The sequence below is a fragment of the Phyllostomus hastatus genome, unplaced genomic scaffold, assembly GCF_019186645.2.
Source record: "Phyllostomus hastatus isolate PE091 unplaced genomic scaffold, TTU_PhHast_1.1 phas_contig_196, whole genome shotgun sequence".
Taxonomy (NCBI): Eukaryota; Metazoa; Chordata; class Mammalia; order Chiroptera; family Phyllostomidae; genus Phyllostomus; species Phyllostomus hastatus.
The window spans coordinates 30483273-30502896 of NW_025333709.1; the positions used below are offsets into that span (position 1 = coordinate 30483273).

Here is a 19624-nt window from a genome sequence, read left to right on the forward strand (position 1 = left end):
GCGGAAACTGGAGCTCCTCGTAATGACTGGGTTTGGTTCCACCTCTTAGGACTTCACAGTACAAGTCTAATTCTTCTTCTTCTTCATTTTTTTTAAACTCTGGCAGCCTTTCATACATTTAAAAGCAATTAATCAAATTCTCCTTCTTCTGGCCTCGTGCCTTCAGGTTTTTTCCATATGAAGTGGGGGGTGTGGAGACTTCTCGGCAAACAGAACTGTTTCCTTGGCCTGTGCTCCGTGCTCTTGTGAGCGCGTTCCCTCCCAAGGCGACACCCAAAGTAGTCGCCTGGTCTGGATTGACCAGTCTAGCGGGACTAACACCCTTTCCATTCTTATTCTCTATTAACTCAGCTAATTTTATGTTTTTCCAGCCATATAACACTGTTCATTCATTTGGGGTTCAACTGAAATCTGTTATATTTTTACTTTGGCTGTGATGAAGCCATTCATTACCTCTATCTGTGTAGTGAAATGCTTTCTAGATTCAGTTGCAGGACCCCTTAGGCATCCACGTTACATGGTGTCTTACTAGATTCAGCTAATTTTTCCAGGCAGCTGAGCTATTTTTTGATACTGTCATCTGTTGTTTTCTTTTTCTGACCCACTCCCCACCTTTTAACAATTTCTCTGTAGTCCATGCGAAGCATGGGTGGTTACGTTGGCTCATCACAGCATTGGCAGACAGCCTTTGCACCTTCATTCATGTTCTCATCGACCCATTAAGCACCTCTTTTTGGATGTGATCATTGAACCAGTTTCCAGCCCACTGACTTCAGTTAATCACCCACTTATATTTTGTCCACAAAGATAGCATGAGAAATCTTATAGGGAGCCAGTGGTACTTCACATGGTCTCTAGTATTTCCCTGAATTGCAAATTGCATAATCCAGAGAAGAGAAGACCAAGGTTAGTCTCACATGACTTGTTCTTAGTGCATCGGTGCAGGTCCTCGCTATCCCTGGTTCCCACTGTAAGAGCCCGCAGCCATCTCTTTAATAAAAGAATGAGGACCCATATTTATCTAGATCTGAGCGCAGTCACAATGGAAATGTACACTGACATTTCCCCCTGGCATGCTGCATAATTGCTTAACTTCTCTTTCTCCTTCCTTTGTGTGTTTGACACAGGTACCGCCGCAGCTACGACTCCGATTTCAGTGCTCCCTTGGTCTTCTATCACGTGTGGCCTGCCCTCATGGAGAATGACATTGTCATTATGAAGGGAGAAGCTGTCACCAGGAGAGGGGCTTTTGTACGGTGGCCTTGCATAGTGACAATTCATCCCAAGTGTTTGATTCACAAGTTCGAGAACATTTATAAACCCAGAGATTCTATAAAAGAAGTTCTTAAAGAGTTGCTTGATAAGATTTCATACAAAGGAGAGGAAAGAATAGATTCGTTTGATTTGTCCATCATTCTTCATAATTTCCTGGCAGTAATTTCAATGTTTGTTGCTTTATCTATAAGATGAAACTAGTCCTACCTACCTCCCTTATCTGATAATATTAAGCTATTATAAGGGCAAAACCCATTGACCTCATGTTATGGGAGGCCCTCTGTAACTCTAAGCATTGAAAAGTGATTACCTTTCAGGAAACATTTTGCCAAATTTTTATTGTCAGTTCTCCATTTGGAGAAACAATCAATATGGCCAGTTTTTCTCTCCTTAGTATGATGTGTAGGGAGGGGAGGGGTGGAAGAAAAGAGGGCAGAGGAGGTGGGGAGAGAGGAGCCAATCATTGGGAGATTCTTCCTGTGTACGTTGGTTGTAGAATGTTTTGAATATGTGGAATAATTGGATAACCTTCAAAATAGATATGCAAGTGTCTGAGTGTGTGTGTGTGTTGTTGTGCGCACTGGGTGTAGAAACTGGTGGCCATGAGCACTTGGACATTCTTTAGAGTGAATTACAGAGTTTGTACCCTGCCCTTCTTAGAAAGAGTTAATTAGATTATGAAGTGAAGCTCCTCAGTCCCCATCACAGCCACCATCAAAGGCGCCATTGGGGTGGTTTCGGTTCCTGCGCTCTGAGCTGGAGGATAGGGGATGTGCTTCGTGCAGCTTTTCACCCATATAGGGGAGAAGCGAAGTCCTGTACTTTGAAAGAATTTAAGACAAGGGTTTTTGCAGCTTAAGTATCCTACTTTAGCTAATCGTATCTCAGTAACATACTCTGTGCAATGAAAGTTGAGCCTGTAGAAACCAGGATGTGTTGGTCTGAGAGCCACATATGCTGTACAGCAAATGAGCTCCTAACACACACTTCTTGCCCCTACAGTAGTTACTCTTCCTTAGGAAACTCTTACTTCAGAAACAGCCACTATTATATTCTACATCACATAGCAATCACCTTCTAATTTCCTTCTCTCCCATCAAGCATAACACTAACATCTACCCAAGCTTAAACTCCTAATAGCAAGTAAGAATACCCTAAAAGGAAGAACTTGGAAAAGGAAAGGGTTGAATGAAACGAAATTTTTTAACAAGGATTTTTACAATACTAGTGAAATCTCATTACAGTGAATATAGTTTTCTTCTCACTCATTAATTTAAAGGCGTGGCAGGCAGCAATGGTGATTCGCTCAGTCACTCAATCCACTTCATTTGTTCAGCAGCAAACAAAACAGCTTGCTTTCTCCAACACTTGCAAACTCAATGTAATTCGTAACAATTTAGGCATCAAAACAAAGTCCTTCTAACACCAAGATTGTGAATATCCTAAAGTTCAGTGTGAGGGGACTTTATTTGAGAAATACCGTAAAGTCATTGTCACATATCAGGCAACTATGGTACATGAAAGGAACTGATGCCCAGTGATGGGCAAGTGCGATCACGTCAACCAAACCCCTCTCTGTGTGGGATGTGCATGCTGTTTGAAGCCATGGGAGGGTGTACGAGCGCTTGCCTACTTTTCTTTCTCTCTCACTCTAGTGGAATTCGGTGAGACCCGTGAGCCGATGTCGAAGCCGGAGCTTAAGTCCCATCTACCCCCGTAGCCATATTGGTTTAAGCACGGTACGTATCTAATCATTTTTACACAACATCGTCTATGGTTGACGTGTTAAAATTCAATGGTAGCTTGTAAAAGGGGCGATTGGAAGTCTGTAGGTAGAAAGCAAACCTGCTGTGACAACCCCAAACTGATTCGGCATACTACCTTGGCCAAAGGAATCGGTCATCTAGAAAGAAGTAGAGGTAGTTTTTTTTTTTTCTGAATTAGTTGGAAGACTGATAGACTTTACTTATTTCATCATTTTAATTTTGTCTTTGAAAGAAAATGGGTTACTAGATATCAGTTACTGGGCTACTAGGAGCCTCGGAACAGAAACTGGGGCACCTTCGTCAGCTGGGCTCAGCATGGGTCCCCACTCTCTCAGGAACTTACTAGATGCTTTGGGGAAACCGCTCAAATGACCTGGATTTCAATACTGTATAAAAGGCATTGCAAGTATTAATTTTCCTCCTGGCTTAAAAGTAAGAAGAATAAGATTAGTCCCTTTTCATGTCAGTTCTTGGGAGGATTATTAATACGTCTGTCAAAGAAAAAAAATAATAGCAGTAATATCTCTCTGAAAACTAAAAATACTGTTACAGTTCCCCATTGTTGATTTATTCAACAAGTAATATTTAGCCAATGCCTTTTAAATGCAGGGCTGGACTGTGACATGTGGACACCAGACAGGCTAACAATGTGCTGTTCCTTCAAGTAAAAAATGTTACAATCGTGTTTTAGAGAGAGTGGTGGAGAAGGAGAAACACGTCTGGTAATAGTCCACTGCTCCGAAATTAGCTAAGCAGCTGTAGCCCCAAACTTCTACCTGACTACTGCCCCCCATCCCCACCCCTGCCCCAGCAAAACAAACATGAAAACCCCTGCAGTGATAAGACCGCCCTCTCTCACTGAGTTCAGTGAGCATCTAGCGTTACTCCACCCACTGCATTACATCCGGTAACGTCCGTGTTGGATTCTGCATTCTGTATTTGGTGGATGCTAGATTGGGGGGCACGGAAGATGGGACACAAATGTAACTAAAACGTGTTCTCTTCCCTGAATGGGTTTCAACATAGGGAGATCAGTATGATTTAAACAAAGTAATTGAAGGTGGTGTATGATTAGGTTCCTGAAAGAGGCAGAAAGTGCTAGGCTTATCAGAGGCGGTGAGGTGCCTTCTGGGCCTGGTGGTGAGGAAGGGATGCATGCAGGCGTTGGGACTGGATCTTGCAGAATTTCAGTGAGCTTGGAAGCCAGGGAGAAAAAGTCCAGATGAAGGAAACGGCCTGAGAATGGAAAAGGCATGAGTCCAGACATAGTTCTTTTGCTTTTGGAGATTTTAATATAACTTAATTGTCCTTGTTCAGGACTCAGTATTCACAGTCAGTATAAGCAGAAGGATGGTGCATTTAGTAACCTGATCAATAGAAAGGAAATCTTGAGTTTTATACTGGTAGATCCACAGCGCTCCTCAGTCTAAGAGGAAGTGGCACGTCAGAAGAAAGAGCAAATTAGACCCCTACTCTGCTGACATCCTCGGCAACTGGTACCTTCGGACCCTCCCTGGAAGGAAGACACTCGTGGGCGCAGCCCCTTGTTAATAAACCCCTATCCGTGTCTGGCCCACCTCCTTTCTCCTTCCCGCCACGTGTCCAGGGGGAACAAAGTAATTAAACTTCAGAGGAGAACAAAATACCTCCTCAAAGGTGAAACTGCTGCCCAAATTCTGTCCCTTTCCACCATCCCCTCCTTACAGCCAGACTGGTAGCCCTGCAAAGTAAAATACAAACAGTGTTGGTTAGTCTGGTCTTTGGCTTAGCCGAGGGCGTGCCTCCAGCCCGGCTCCACCTCTGTTCCTGCCCAGCCGCAGTGTTTGGGGGCTCAGAGCGAGAGTGCCGCTTGTGGTCCGTTATTTTGGAACCGGAACAGGTAGTGGCTTCTGCTTAGTGAAAGCAAAGGTGGGATTTGAAAAACGTTTTTTTCCTGGCTGCCTAGTGACTCTGCTTAATCAGGCTGTGTTTTGGACACATGAGATAATTCATATAAAGGCACTGCTGGACAGTGTTTGACTGAGCTTTAATTAGTTAATCATAATCCTTTTCTGGAAAGCTTTGAACTCAGTATGGCCACTGAGCGTCAGATCTAAGTATTCAGCAACCATTAAACAGCAACAACAAAAAGCAACAAAAAACTGGGACACGGAGCCCAGCTTTTAATGGATGATATAATTTAAACTAAATTGAGTGCCTGTTTACTTTGGGAAGTAGTCAAGGAAGCGCAGTGCTCAGCCTTCATGGGGGGAATCCTAGTCCTAATGAGTCTCAGAGCAACTGTGTAGCTGACGCTTCAGGGGGAAAAGGTCAGAAGGGCTCACTCATTGAGCTCTGCCTGCTGTGTGACCCCCACTCTCCTTGCCTGTTTTCCAGCTGCCTCGAAGTCGGAGCCCTTCCCCGATAAGATGTGGATTGCCAAGTAAGTGCGACGGTGTAGATGGAATGATTTTTCTGCTTTTTTTTTAAAAAAATATTTTTTAATGCTCCTTTCTCACACCTTTCATTTCTGGGCAGGTGGTATCTGAGTAAGCCCCAGGGGTGACGTGGGAGGAGCCTCCCATGGAGAGGTTTTACTGGTGTAAACTAGATTGAGCGCCCTGTTTCACTGAGGTCTTCTCCAAAGAAACCCTTGAGAACGTGACCATAACAATGAACTGGTTTCGTTTTCTTCTTCCTCCCTAGGGTTTTAAAGCCACCAGACAGGTTCCTCTGCCACAGCACACTTGCGACAGCCCGACAGCCCGACAGCCCGCCTCCTGGCCCATCTGCCTGCTGCGTCTGCCTCTCGCCTCGCTTAAGATAATGTGAAAAGGCAATTCTGTGTACCACTCCACGCAGAGAGTTAAATGCTTTGGCTTAACGCATTTGTAACTTCAGATATATTGCATTTGATTTTACTTTATAGATACAAATTCCATTAATTTGATAAAAGCCATTGCCCAGGTGTTTAGGGTCACGTTCGTTCGAAGCAGAGTCCACCAGCCAAGCGCTAGGCCCTTTCAGGGCAACCGTGTGAACTACAATGGGAAACGACCATGCTGAGTCCGAAACTCGAGAGGAGAAATTTTAGTTCACAAATTGATTGTAAACATTACAATTGATGATACCATCAATTAGTTTTAACGTGAAAATGACATGGGGTGTTTTAATTGGCTCTTGTGGTGTGGAGGACAGCGCTAATCTCGGGTTGGGAATCTGTCGCAGTGATGGTGACGTCAGGCTAAATGGAGATGATGATGATGTAAGAGACTGTGGGTCATCGGCTCGCTTCTGTTCTCCTCCTTGGAGCACCCGGTTGGTTTCGCTGAGTACTGCGTGTTGAAGCTGCCGAGGTGAGAGAATTCTCTTGCTTCATGAATGTGGAGCAGTGGTTTGGGTAGAAGCCAGCGTTGAGATAAATGCTCATTACCTTGCGTTTATCTCTTGGGGATGTTTCATACAGTGTCAATATACTTGTTATGAATAAGAGTTATCTGGAGCTGCCCTTTTACCTACTCCACCTACTTGTTTACAAATTCGGGCCTCCTCTGACGTGCGTCTGCACAAAAACACCTGAACTCAAGGCCTAAAACTAGGGGCACCATTTATTGATGTTTAAGTTGAGCACGTATCCCTTCATTTTCCTCACTGTCCTTGAACTCTTGTAAGTTCAAGATAATCATGGAATGTGGTTTTCTCAAGATAAGTAGTAGTCTTTTTTGCTTTTTTTTTTTTTTAAACTTTGAAGCTGGCCTTAAACACGGCCTTACTAAGGACTGCTGTCCATGTGCCTTTTTAGAAAACTCTGAGTGGCCAGAGCTCAGTTCGCATCAGCTCTGTGCCAAAGCCGGCACCGGAGGCTTTTCAGGAGGAAAACCCCCCAAATTTCTCTAAAACGTCTTGTCCCTAGAGACGAGGGAGAGGAGACTGCCTCAGTCCCTGCCCCTTGGGTCTAATGGTCGCCATGTCACTCTGAAGTGTGAAGTCGGTTTTCCCCTCCCTGTGTGTTTACGTAGTGACCACTCTGAGGCAATGGCTGCATTGTCAGGAGAACGGGGTGCCCGGGTAACCCCAGTCTCGGTTGGTTGTTAGCTTGCTTTGTGGCCTGAAGCAAATGACTTCACCTCTCTGAGCCTTTGCTCACAGTAGAGAGAGAAGGCTGGGTGGAATCAGTGGTTCTTCCGGCCCTCCCAGCGTCAGTGCCCCTTTCTTACACAGTTATTTTATTCTGGCTTTTCTGAAATGAAACTCAAAATGCAAATATTGATTTATAGTACATACACCCTTTCAAACAATGGATAAGAGTACCCTCACTGTAATACAAAGCAGAAAAAATGAAAGTCACTGTTTAATAAAATAAAACGCATTTTGATAAAGAAGCTTGGGTGTAACCACCCTAGAAGACGAAATCAAGTCACCGGATGCCTTCGCCTGTGTGCAGAGTCACCTTCACTCACAGTGTTGTCGTGGGGGATGATTTCCTGAAATGGTGGGTAGCTCTTGGTGACGTTTTGGACCAAAATCTTACAGATGGGCCCTCATTTACACAGTAAATGCATTCCTGGAGTAGTCAGCGTATATTAAAACCGTGCAGCAATTACTTTGCATTGTATGGTGAAAGGTCATTTCTCAAGTCTCACTAAGTAAAGAGAATGCTTACATATGAGATTTTCTTCCTTTTTTCTTTTTTTTTTTTTATTTGAATGTGGAAATGCATAGCCTGATTTGGGAAAAGGTCACCTGTATTCAGTTTATTTGCTCTGCACCCTGTCTGGCCACGAGCTGTTTCTCAAGTCTCTGATTTGAACTGTAACCACAGCAGGGAGTGGTGAGTGCTCTAGAATAACTTTCAGAAAGAATCCACAAAAACAAAGGAGACTGCCTGTACTCATTTCACCCAGGTATGCACCTTAATCTTAGTGACTTTGAAGAATGAAAAGCTCTTACTTCACAATCTGGGTAAATTATGGCTTCTGTATTATCGGTTTAATATCAAATAATAAAATTGAGAAAATGAGTGCTTCTGGATCTGTAGGTTCTTTGTAATTGAATGCTCTCCTTCCAGATTCCCAGGTTCGGCAGTGTCTCCATTCTGTGAGGCCTGAAGTAGGGTCAGGAATTCCCTCGATGGATACCGGCTGCGCCCCTGTCTGGGCCGGCCCTGTGGCTGCTACCGTTCCCTGTCATAGCCTAATTGCTAGCTTTAGTTCATGTTGCTCGCAGTTCATTGTCATCACGGCCAGGATGCTCTCTCTGAGGTGTACCGTCCCACTTTCATGGAGCTTCCACTGAATGATTTCAGTTGCTCTCCCAAACAGGTCCACATGTCTCCAGTGTTATAAGGAAGGAACCCGTTCATCCAATGCACTGTGCAGGCTTCTCCCATGGCCTTCTATTTCAGAATAACATTCTGTCCTGTTTTCTTTTGTTCCTCTATGGCCTGTGGCGTCAGTTCTTTTTTTTTGTTGGTTGGTCGGTTGGGTGGGTGGGTGGTAAATTCATGCATTCACTCGGCAATATTCCTTCAGCGAGTGCCCTCCCCTGTGCCAGGTGCCGCACACGCCCCAGGGAGACAGCAGGGGGCGGGGCTCTCGCTGGGACAGAGCTTGGTGTCGTGACTGGGTGCATTCCTTGGCGATTTCCCTGTCACAGAGAGCAGGGCATGATGGGAGAATGAAAAAATGGAGCCATACAGCACATTTAAAACAGAAAATGTCACATATCAACGGAAGCATTGAGATACATGAATGCAGAGGAGGGGGAAATACCTGCCACAGAAGAAAGTTATGCCAGATAATAATGGAAGTACGGTGAGCTACACAGAGTATAACTCAGTGTGACTCAGTTGTGGAATCCATGGGTGAGTGACTCAGTCTTTTAGCAAACATCTGCTGAGCCTAGGGTCCTAGGGTCATTAATAATGAAGTGAGCGTGGGCAGGAGAAACTCATAGGATCAATTCCGGCACTTCAGCACCATGGCTGTACCTCCCAGCTGTGCTCCTCAGTGACAGGACAGCGTGCAGATGGCTCTAACTCACTCTCAGGCGCCCCAGAAGTCCTCCACGAGGCGGGTCACTGCCGGTGGCATTCTGTAAGGTTTGAGTTGAGTGAGAGACCTCTTAGTAGTATGGTTTTGAATGGCATCATGTCTATATTTAAGGGTAAAGTGAAGTGGAGCTCATAAGAAACTGGTATTAAAGCGACATGAGGCCATTGAAATGGGAGCCCGGGAACTGCGAGGGTGGCATTCGCTGCATGCCATCGCAATGCCAGTGCAGCGAAGCTCGTTGGCTGTGGTGCAGTCAGGCAACAGGGGCCTTGAACATGAAGCAGCAGGACCAATGGTTTTAAATGTAAAGATGGGACAATGTCACACTTTGGAAAACTACCTACTGGGTGTCAGCATGAATATCATACTTCCCATAGTATCCCTGGCAATGAGATGTCAAAATTGGGCAGCTAACTCTGCTTCCTCTTGGGTGAGAAACAAAAGGATATGAAAAATGGTTATGTTATAGCTTTATTTCAATAGCCTTTAAGGCATAGTTTTAGTGATACAACCAAAATCCTGTATTGAAATGTGATGTAAAAAGGTCATCAGGACAATTATCTTGAGTGTTCTTGATGAATGGGACCCTTTTGCCATCGATTTCTGGTGTTCGAGTGCTGGGGGTGGGACATTACGTTTTTCTCTTCTGTCTTCTTAGACAGCTGATGTTGGAGCTGGCTTGAACTGGTGTCAGAGCTGTGCCTTTAGCATATCAGATTCAGGACTGGCCCAGCTCGGTGGCTCACGAGCTGAAGTGAGAATGGACCACGTTATTTGTTCATTCATCCTTGGTTCATTTAAGAAACGTTTGCTGATGCTTGTTAAATGAGGCTCCAGGCATTGCCTGAGGCCCTGGGGAGACCATAGCAAACAGGACTCTCAGCTGTGGAGAGTGTGCTTGGGGCTCCTGGGCAGTGTGAGCCTACGGGGTGGGCTTGTGGTTTCTTTGAAAGACAGGCAATGCCTGGGAAGGCCTCCTGTTTGGGAGATCATGTGAAGCCAGTTACATGGAGAGCTGGTTGAGTCAGCCTTCCGTAGGCGCAGACCCAGCACCAAGGGATAACTCGTTCAGGGAGGTTTCCCAGCTTCATGTAACGTATGAGAAGAATGAGAGACAATACAGGTGCAGCTTTGCTAATGGGCTAGACATGACGGGGGGCGGGGCATAGAGGACTTTGTTCTTACCCTTGGGAAAGAGGCATTAATTATGACGAGAGAAGACACATTGTCAAGGTTAGAGAATATACTTTCCACAGAAGTAATTTTAGGACCCCTCCCAGGAAGGCTTCCCCACTTATGCTTTCTTAGTAAACCCTTGACAGTTCACTTTTGGGGCTATCCTCAGACTCCAGATTTTGAAGGATGTTAGGGTGTGAATGTCTGACTTGGAGCAGTAACTCCATAGTATGAATTAGGTTTTAGATTCTTTTCTGAAAGTCATATGGATAAAGGGAGAGATGAAGAACTCTTAGGGCCCTTGGGACAGGATTGGGGTTGGCGGGGCATGCCATGGAAAGGCTTTCCCACCTATTCTACTGCTCTGTTCAGCATGAGCAGTCTTACTGGCCAGTGGAAGTTCTGTCTTCCCAAACGGCAGCTTCATCTTGGAAGTGGTTGCTGTGCACTAGCTATGTGTGTCTTCTACCCTGAACCCAGTGGGATGGTATTGGGAGGTGGGACTTTAGGGAGGTGACTACACCAGGAGGGTGGGGCCCTCCTGAATGAGATTAGTGTCCTTATAAAGGAGAACCCAGAAGGCTCCCTCACCTCTTCCACCATGTGAGAACACAGCAGAAGATGGACTTTTATGAAGGAGGAAGTGAGGCATCACCAAATCTACTAGCACTTGACCTTGGACTTCCCAACCTTCTCACCTCCAAAATTGTGAGAAATGTTTGTTGCCTAAGCCATCCAGTCTAGGGCCCTTTTGTTATAGCAGCTTGAACAGGCTAAGACAATGGTCACCTTTGGTCCAAGACCCACTTGTATTCGTGTATATTCTGTTGTTTATATGACACCTGTTTGCTGTGACTCACTGGCCTTGACATGATGTGACTGTCCTCTAAGCTTTCATGGTTTGATTTGAAATTGCTTAATGGAAAATCATAAGGAATGGGGTTGGGGAGAGGGAAGGAAAAATAAAATAAAAACTTTTAGATTTTCACTGATTATAAAAATAAATGTTTTCTGGGTGTTATGAGTGATGACATAATTTAATACATATACTTTATATTGATAATCTGACAGAAAGTTTAAGATGACCTTAACTTTCCCAGAATATCCTCCGTAGAATGCTAATAACCTTAACGTTGTGTTAAACACTTTATATGAGTAAACCCATTTTACAGATGGAGAAGCTAAGGCTCAAGGTCATTACTAACCAACCTATCCTACGTCATGAACCTAGTAAATGTTGGAGCAAAAGTTCAAACCTCAATTTTGTTACACTGAGCTTGTACTCCTTTCACTGGTTCTACAGGATGTTGATAAGGTGTGGACTGAAAGAGTATTCTGTGGTCACGTAGGTCTGAAAAATGAGTTAAAAAGTGAGTTGAACAAATCTCCACGGGACTCTGCAGAGCCTCAGTCTACTGCTCGTGGGCAACCTCAGGGACGAAGCCGTATGCGGCAGTCTCCACATTTTCCTCACCGTGGAGCCTTGTCTTCCTGTGTGGCTCTTGCAGAGGCACCGTTCTAGAAGACCCGTTGCAGGAAATGCTGCCGTAGGCCCTGTTTAATTTTTTAGAATTGCAGACGCTGCTGACCATTGGGAGTTAGGGTTTGTCAGTTTTTCCGAGTGAAGGAAGAATCCTGACTCTTATCACGTGACAAGACTTTTCATCTGATAAATTAGTGAATAAAAGGCTGAAATAAGAAATTGCTTATTTATCCCTGTTCTTTCTACGTCTGCTTTATTGTTTCCTTTAGTCTTATTTTCTTCACCCTTCTATCATTTGTACCATAAAGTAAAATTCCCTTGAGCCTAACATTTGTCAGTGTTATTTCTCCAACATTGATTTTCCTTAAATCTTATATTATGTTAGACCTTTGCATCTTCACTCGTCTTTCTATTTCCCTTCCACTTTCCCTTGTTCAGGGTTTCTGTTTTCCTAGTTAATTCCCCTCATGCACATTCATTTACACTTCTAAAAATAAGCACCTAAATAATGTAACTATGAATCAGTGAAAGAGACCAGTGGATATTATTCAAACCAAAAACATAATAACATTCCATACAAAGGTGCATTCATATCCTGATTCATACAATGCATTAATTTTATGAAAACCTCAACTAATTGTTTTCTGAATTTTTGAATACTTGGGTTATTAAAAACGACAATTTTTAAATTATAGACTTCCAATAAGTCAGAGCTATGCTTTTATTTACATGTTATGTCACTTCAATATACATGTTGACTTGTATTTCCCAGATTTGTTTGGTGATGAAACTCACTTGGCATGCTTTTCAGATAGATTATTGGACTTCACTGCAAGTACACTGCATCAGAATCCCCAGGGGCATCTGTTAATATCAGCAGATAAGTCTGTGAAACACTCATGTGGATCTGGCTTTAATGACCCACAAGCAAAATATTGCATAAATAACTTATTGCATATGTTATGTGTTATTTAAAAGCCTCTAACAATATTATACTATCTGCTCCACTCCAGTAATAGGTAAATTACTGAAAATTTAATGCATGCATTCTGTACCTGCATATATCCATATAAAAATATGGCCAATCATGGGCTGTACAATTAGATTTTCCATAAAAGAAAGGGATGAAAAACAATAGCAATTTAATTTTATTCCCCAAAGGTGAAAAATTTCCTCTCGTGTTTCCTATTTGGACAGCTTCTTTGTTGAGCTGTCTGGATGTGTATTTCTTACTGAGCTCATAAGCCATTCCCCTGCACCCTGTAGATCCGTGTTCACCGCGGTCTCTGAGAGAGTCATGGTTAGAATACTGAATAATGAGTCCCCCTCGACCGTGTCTTGCCTGGTCGTGGTCGTCTGCCAAATGGAGCTAGTCACCTGGATGACTCAGAGGTAGGAACATCTTTATGAATATTCACATGAGTCTCTAGAGAAAAGTCTAAAATAGAGTGAGAAAGCCTGACAGCCAAATATTAGACCTCACAGGTGGTCTACCTCAGCTGGAATTTCCCTAAACGTTGAATAGAGGAGAGAAATTTGGCCTCTTCCGTTTATTCTGCAAAGTACCAAATGTCTCAAAGAAAAGATTGGAAATGAACCTATTTCAATACCTATTCATGAAAACTTAAAGCACTTTTTCTTCTTCTTTAGAGCCCAGTAGAATCTCTCATCACTACAGTGTTTAAGTTGAAAAGCAGGTTTTAAAAAACTCCAGGAGAGAAATGTATATGTGGAGGGCCAAGTGTAATGTCAAGTTTGGATGTGCCAGGATTTGAATTACATGGGCTAATAATTCTAATAGAGACGCTTGGATGGAAATGATGATGAAGTTTTTTCTTAATGTTTTCCTTGTCTGAATTCAGCTTTTCTTCAAATAGCCAAAGGTGGCAATGCAGAATAAAATAATATTGGTCATTGGACACTAAAGTTATAAAATGTCTTCGGATGACCTTGCCTGTTCTAACCAAGATCCACAGTTGGAGGAAATTCTAGGGACAGCAATCAATTCCAGTCTTGGTGCCATCAGGGTCTCTGTAGCTCATTTTAAGCCTGGAGTTTCCCTGGGAAATTCATGGGCTTAGCCACCAGATGGCAATGTTGCTTAAGAAATAAGGGTGTACAGAGCAAACTGAGAAAGAAACAGCAATACCTCAGATAAAATCTATAACTTAGTTTTATTGCTTTCCATAAATTTGGAGAATAACTTAAATTAATGGAGGCTGGCCAGGCATATGATACAAAGAGTATGGTAAAAAATATGAAGTGCTAAATAACTATATCATTTTACCTAACAAGGGAGTTTTGTATCTGATCTCCAAGGCTCAGAGTGCAATTCCTCCGCTAGAACAAAAGTTTTATGTGTGTTAATTAACAAACTCGTTTATGCAGCCCCACACCATCATCTCGTTAACTTGGTGTTCTTACTGAGACACAATTCGGCGTGTTACTAAATGTTTTCAACACAGCTCTTCGCTCTTAAACATAGGAGAGGAGAAGCTGGTGGTTTTTTAAATGATCCTCTAAGATTTCCAAGATTTTTCAAATTGTTAGTGTTTCACATGGCCCAGACTCCCCAGGTCCTGGGCAGGGAGCTCAGTTTTAAAAACCCTTAGGGTTATTTCAAGTAAATATTTTAGTTTTCATGTGGAAGATGGAATAATGTTGCTAAGAAACTCTAAGCAATTTCAGGGATTCAGCAGAATAATATTGCTAGAGTGTTTGAAAAGCCACAATTCTGTATGAAGAGAAAAAAGCTTATGGCATGAGTTTTAAAAAAGCCTATTTTCTTTCTTTTAAAAATTTCTGCAGAAACAGAAATGTTTCCTGTCAAAAATGCAGATTTTTTAAAAAGTATATTTTATTAATTATGCTACTACAGTTGTCCCATGATCCCCTTTCACTCCCCTCCACCCTGCACACCCTCTCCCACCCACCAAAAATGCAGATTTTTATTCGACTTCTATAAGCCCGCTTTTTTTCTATGTTATTTTTTAACAAGATAATTTTTTTCAGCCAACATTGGTTGTAAAATTGATGTCCTGACAGTCAGTGGCTTGGTGACTTGATCAGTTAAATATGCCTCCTGTCAATGACCACACACCTAAGTTTAAGTTAAAATACTGATCTTTCCACAAAACTTCACAAAGTTCTTCCTCCTGCCCGCCCCCCACCCCCTCACCAAGCCCTCAACCCCAACTCTTTAGCTTCTACGCCATCTGGGTCAGAGTTTTGTCAAAGGGGCTCCATACTTCTGTGGCAGCTCGAGAGATACTATTATTCTAGGGTATTGTAGCTGAAGGGTAAAGGCAAGGGAACTTCTTGGGTGTGGGTTCATTGTCAATAACAAGGACGATGCGTAGGTGTTCAGCAAGCCCAGAGCTGTAATAGTGCTGCGAGCATCTGTCTTATTTGTATTTATTTTTAACAACTAGATGTTGTGCGTGACTTAAGCAGTGCGGAAGTGATCCCGGGTAAGGTGTCTTTCAGCCAGAACAATGTAACAGGACCTTTGCCTCAGAGGCAATCCGGGAAACAAAAAGGAAAAGTTTCAAATGTTGAAAATGCAAGGACAGAGGATGGAGATAAAAGCAGAGGTTGAAGGGGGCTGTTGTCAAGGAGATCTCACAGTTTTGCCACTGGCCATGTGTCTCCCTCCCAAGGCAAGGAGAAGTGCGGATAGAAGTCCACGTTCAACTGTACAGGCTTTGCTTTTCACAGCCCCAGGGAGCATTTGGATGGCGGTGACTCAGAGTGTCAGGCTCCAAGGAGCTTGGACCAGAGTGTATGTAGGTCAATGCATGGCTTCCTCCATGGAGCAAATCTTACTATGAAAAACAGACACACAGACAGACAAACAACCCAAACTGTACCAAATGGCAGGCACAGGGACACAGCGAATTTAAATTCTGGTGTGAGCTCTTTGTTTAATGGTGGCCCTATTGCCAGCCGCTGGTTGACTGGCTGTAGCCCTGATTAGCTCTGAGTAGACCGTGATGAGAAGAGCCTTGCCCAGCAGCAGGCAGCAGACCTGGGTAAGAAGAAGACACTTTAGTATTGGTTTGATGGCATCTTCCAAGTTGTTGGAAAGGCTCACATAAGACGAAATGATCAGAACCATTTTGACTATTCCCCTGATGAAGGAGCATGAAACCATACTCTTCAAACTAGGTTTCTGCCTTTCTTCTGAGGTTCTTTAGGAAGAGAAGTATGGACCAGAATTAGGATTAGGGTGAAGCAAGTAATGAGATTGCATTGGGTACAAAATAAACTCAGTAATAAAATCATATTTTAATGCAATATATTTTTTAAAAGATTTTATTTACTTATTTTTAGAGAGGGAAGGGAGGGAGATAGAGAGAGAGAGAGAGAAACATCAATGTGTGGTTGCTGGGTGTTATGGCCTGCAACCCATGCATGTACCCTGGCTGGGAATCGAACCTGGGACACTTTGGTTCCCAGCCCATGCTCAATCCACTGAGCTATGCCAGCCAGGGCTTAATGCAATATTTTTTAAAATATCAAAATTAATGAAAAAATCCTTGATGAACGAAGGAAGTGTCAGTACTTTCAATAAAGGCAGGCTGACACTGATGATGCATTTGCCTGGGCTCTGGGTGACCACTCTGGGTTTCCTGCAGACCAGCTCCCTGGAGCTCCTGTCACGGGCTCTGGTCGGAGAAAGAGTTGTCTCGTGACCTGTGTCTCCTCAGTAAATGAGATGGAAATGGAACCAAATCCAAGCTAGCAGCTTCTGGTATCAGTGAGATTGCGTTTATCGTCAACTTATCTGGGCAGCCACAAAAATGAAAAGTGCTAGATCTAAGAAATAACAAGAACTTGCCTGATTGCAGTTTCTGTTCATGTGGACTATATTACGTAGATCTGATCAATGAACTTCCCTTTTATTTCTAGGTGTGCTTTAGGCCATTGTGGATGATGGGATGGAATCCCAGGACTTTGGTTTTGGTGGACATGAGAGAGGTTCTTTCTTTCTTCCTTCCTTCCTTCCTTTCGTTCTTTCCTTCTTTTTTCTCTCTCCCTTCCTTCCTTCCTTCCTTCCTTCCTCCCTCCCTCCTTCCCTCCCTCCCTCTCTTCCTCTTTCTTTCTTTCTTTCTTTCTTTCTTTCTTTCTTTCTTTCTTTCTTTCTTTCGTATTTATCTATTTATTTTTAGAGAGAGGGGAAGGAAGGGAGAAAGAGAGGGTGAGAAACCTCGATCGGTTGCCTCTTAACACACCTCCAACTGGGGACTGGCCCACAACCCAGGCATGTGCCCTGACTGGGAACTGAACTGGCAACATTTTACTTTGCAGGACGATGCTCAATCGGCTGAGCTACAGTGGTCAGGGACATAAAGGGTGTTTTTCATCAAGGGTACAGTGAATAAAAATTTAAAGAGATCCAACAACGCAGGAACTGTTTTATTTGAGTGAACTAGGGTCTCTGACATTCGCGCTGAAAGAGGATTTCTGTGTTGGTAAAGCAGGCGTGTCCTTGGGGAAACCGTAGATGATGGGGGTTTGTCAGTCACTGGCTGCGAGTCCTTCATGCATCCTGGGATGGAGCTTTCTGAAAAACGTCTTGTTTGGCTTTGGTCCCTGCCTACTGGACAGTGGGCTCAGAAAGAGTTAATTTAGTGATTGCAGGATGGTGCAGTACACTTGATTGACCTTGGCTTTGAAGGACAATGAGAATTTTATAACACAATATCGGAAAGACATTTTATTTGGAGACAATCCTGATGTCCCACTCAGTCCCCTCTCTTTGACTGTCCCCTTTCCAAGAGCTATGTTGTATGTGAGTATGTTTAATTGAAGTTTTTGATTTCTCTTTTTTTAAAAATTTATTTATTTATTTTTAGAGAGGGAAGGGAGGGGGAGAGAGAGAGAGAGAGAGAGAAACATCAATGTGCGGTTGCTGGGGGTCATGGCCTGCAACCCAGGCATGTACCCTGACTGGGAATAGAACCTGCGATACTTTGGTTCACAGCCCACACTCAATCCACTGAGCTACGCCAGCCAGGGCTAAGTTTTTGATTTCTAAATAGCCTTATTTGTGATAATAGAATTTTGGAAAGAAAATAAGGCTTATTTTCCCTTTTCCCCATGAACCTGCAGATCTGTGTGTGCTTCTAACCAGTGGTAATGCACCCCTTTGACTTTTAAAATTGGAGGAAGAGGACCGGGACCACTCCTGAGACGCCACAGGCTTAGCATGAACGAGGGTGTCATCAAAGCAAGGCCGCCTCCAAAAGAAAACAAGTGTCTGTTATTTAAACAAAAGTACTACAAGTGGCTTTACAAAAAAAAATCAAAATTCTGTTGGACTTCCTTAAGCTTTTAATTTAGATGATAAGAAATACTGAATAAATGCATGGAGGGGTGGTGCGCCATAGTTTCTTCCAGCCTGAAGGTCTTTGAAGGCAAAATGACACCCAAGGGGACAAAGCATGAAGCTCCATGATAAGGTTGCATCTGATTGGTTAATTCTTGGTGCCAGAAATCCTTATAGACAGGTATAGGCACCTGATTGTTTTAAAAGTCACTTTCAGAGCAAAAAGGGTAGGTAATTACTATTCTTATTTTATTTCATTAATCAGTCAAAATTATACTTCTTTTTTTGGTCAGATCAGCAAAAAAAATTTTTTTGGTGTGCTGCGAAATTTTAGTAAATAGTTTATGTGTGCCATGAGATGAAAAAGTTGAAGATTGCTGATCTACACTGTTACACTAAAACAAGCAACACATTTATGAAGTCGGGTAACTTTGGCTCTAAAGCTTTCCTCCTACGGCATAAAGAACTCAGGAGCATTTCAGACAAAACCCATGCACCGGTTCCTCCCGCACGAGGCCTCCGTGCAGAGACTCCCCCCACACTGTGTCTGTGGGAGTACCCGGGGTAACTTCTGGTCTGGCCTGGCCTGGCCTGGCGCTCCGAAGACAGGAAAACAGCCTCCCTTTGCTCTCCGTGTGGCTCGTTCTGCCAGCTGCTGTGAGAGGGCAGCCCTTCCTAGAAGTGTTTTGACTCATCCTGACGGGAATGCAAAGGCTGAAGGTGTTATCCCTTCCTCTCTGCAGATGCACAAGCTTAGTCACATGCGCACGGGCTCAGCGTCACCCCTCCTCCTCCATGAACGTGTGTGACAGCTGAGAGTCCCCACAGGCCTGGCCATAGGGGGACTTGGGAGAACACTGGCCTCGATGATGTGTTATTTTAATCCTTAGTTCACTAAATCCCTTGCCTGGCTTTACTCACTTTCAATAATTAAAATCTCAATTAACTCAAATACATAAACACAACGAAGGTGCACGCTCGTGTTTCATTGGGAGACCCACTTCAATGAAGGGCAGACGGTTTACGGGCTCTTACTTTCTTTAGCCTGAGCCTGCAGGGGCTTATTACCAGCCTCTGCCTCTCCGACTGCCATATGCTTTCCTCACTGCAACTTTAATCAAGACCAGACCTAGCTCGATGTGAAATAAGATCCGGAGGCCCTGAGAAGTCATCCTCATGAAACCCGAGCAGCTGGAGCCCACAAACTGAGAGAATCTGATTTAGAAACATCATTTCAATGCTAGATTTCCAGGCCATCTTAAAGGGAACGCAGCTCAAACCTTTGGACCCCGGAAAAGTTGCATGAGGCCTCGGAGCTCCCAGGCTATATAACTGGTTTAGGAAGGGAGAAATAAATATTTGGATCATCACATGGTTGGGTCTGTGTACAGTTTTCCAATAAATGAGGAAGGAAGAACAAGGAATATTGTGAGTTCTTTCAAGACTTGATTTTAATTAAATCAGATCAATAGAGTTGTCGTGAGTACTTGGGGGAGTTGAGAAAGCTGTAAGCAAATTGTCCTTGGCTTAAAATGAAATGAGAAATGGGGCTTGGGGCTTT

The 19624-nt window shown here is 43.5% G+C and overlaps 1 protein-coding gene across 2 annotated transcripts in view; it reads left to right on the top strand.

Annotated features, from left to right (window-relative positions):
* Positions 1-8026, top strand: part of SPATA18 (spermatogenesis associated 18) — a 36798-nt gene extending 28772 nt beyond the window's left edge. The window contains exons 10-13 of one of the 2 annotated variants that reach the window (XR_006785142.1): positions 1128-1301; positions 2931-3014; positions 5418-5463; positions 5727-8026. Coding sequence is in view for 1 of the 2 variants with exons in the window: in XM_045833910.1 (XP_045689866.1) it covers positions 1128-1251; positions 2931-3014; positions 5418-5463; positions 5727-5734 (262 nt within the window). In the remaining variant the exon portion in view is untranslated. The remainder of the gene's footprint in view (positions 1-1127; positions 1302-2930; positions 3015-5417; positions 5464-5726) is intronic. The other variant, XM_045833910.1, reaches the window with a different exon arrangement.
* Positions 8027-19624: the final 11598 nt, after the last annotated feature.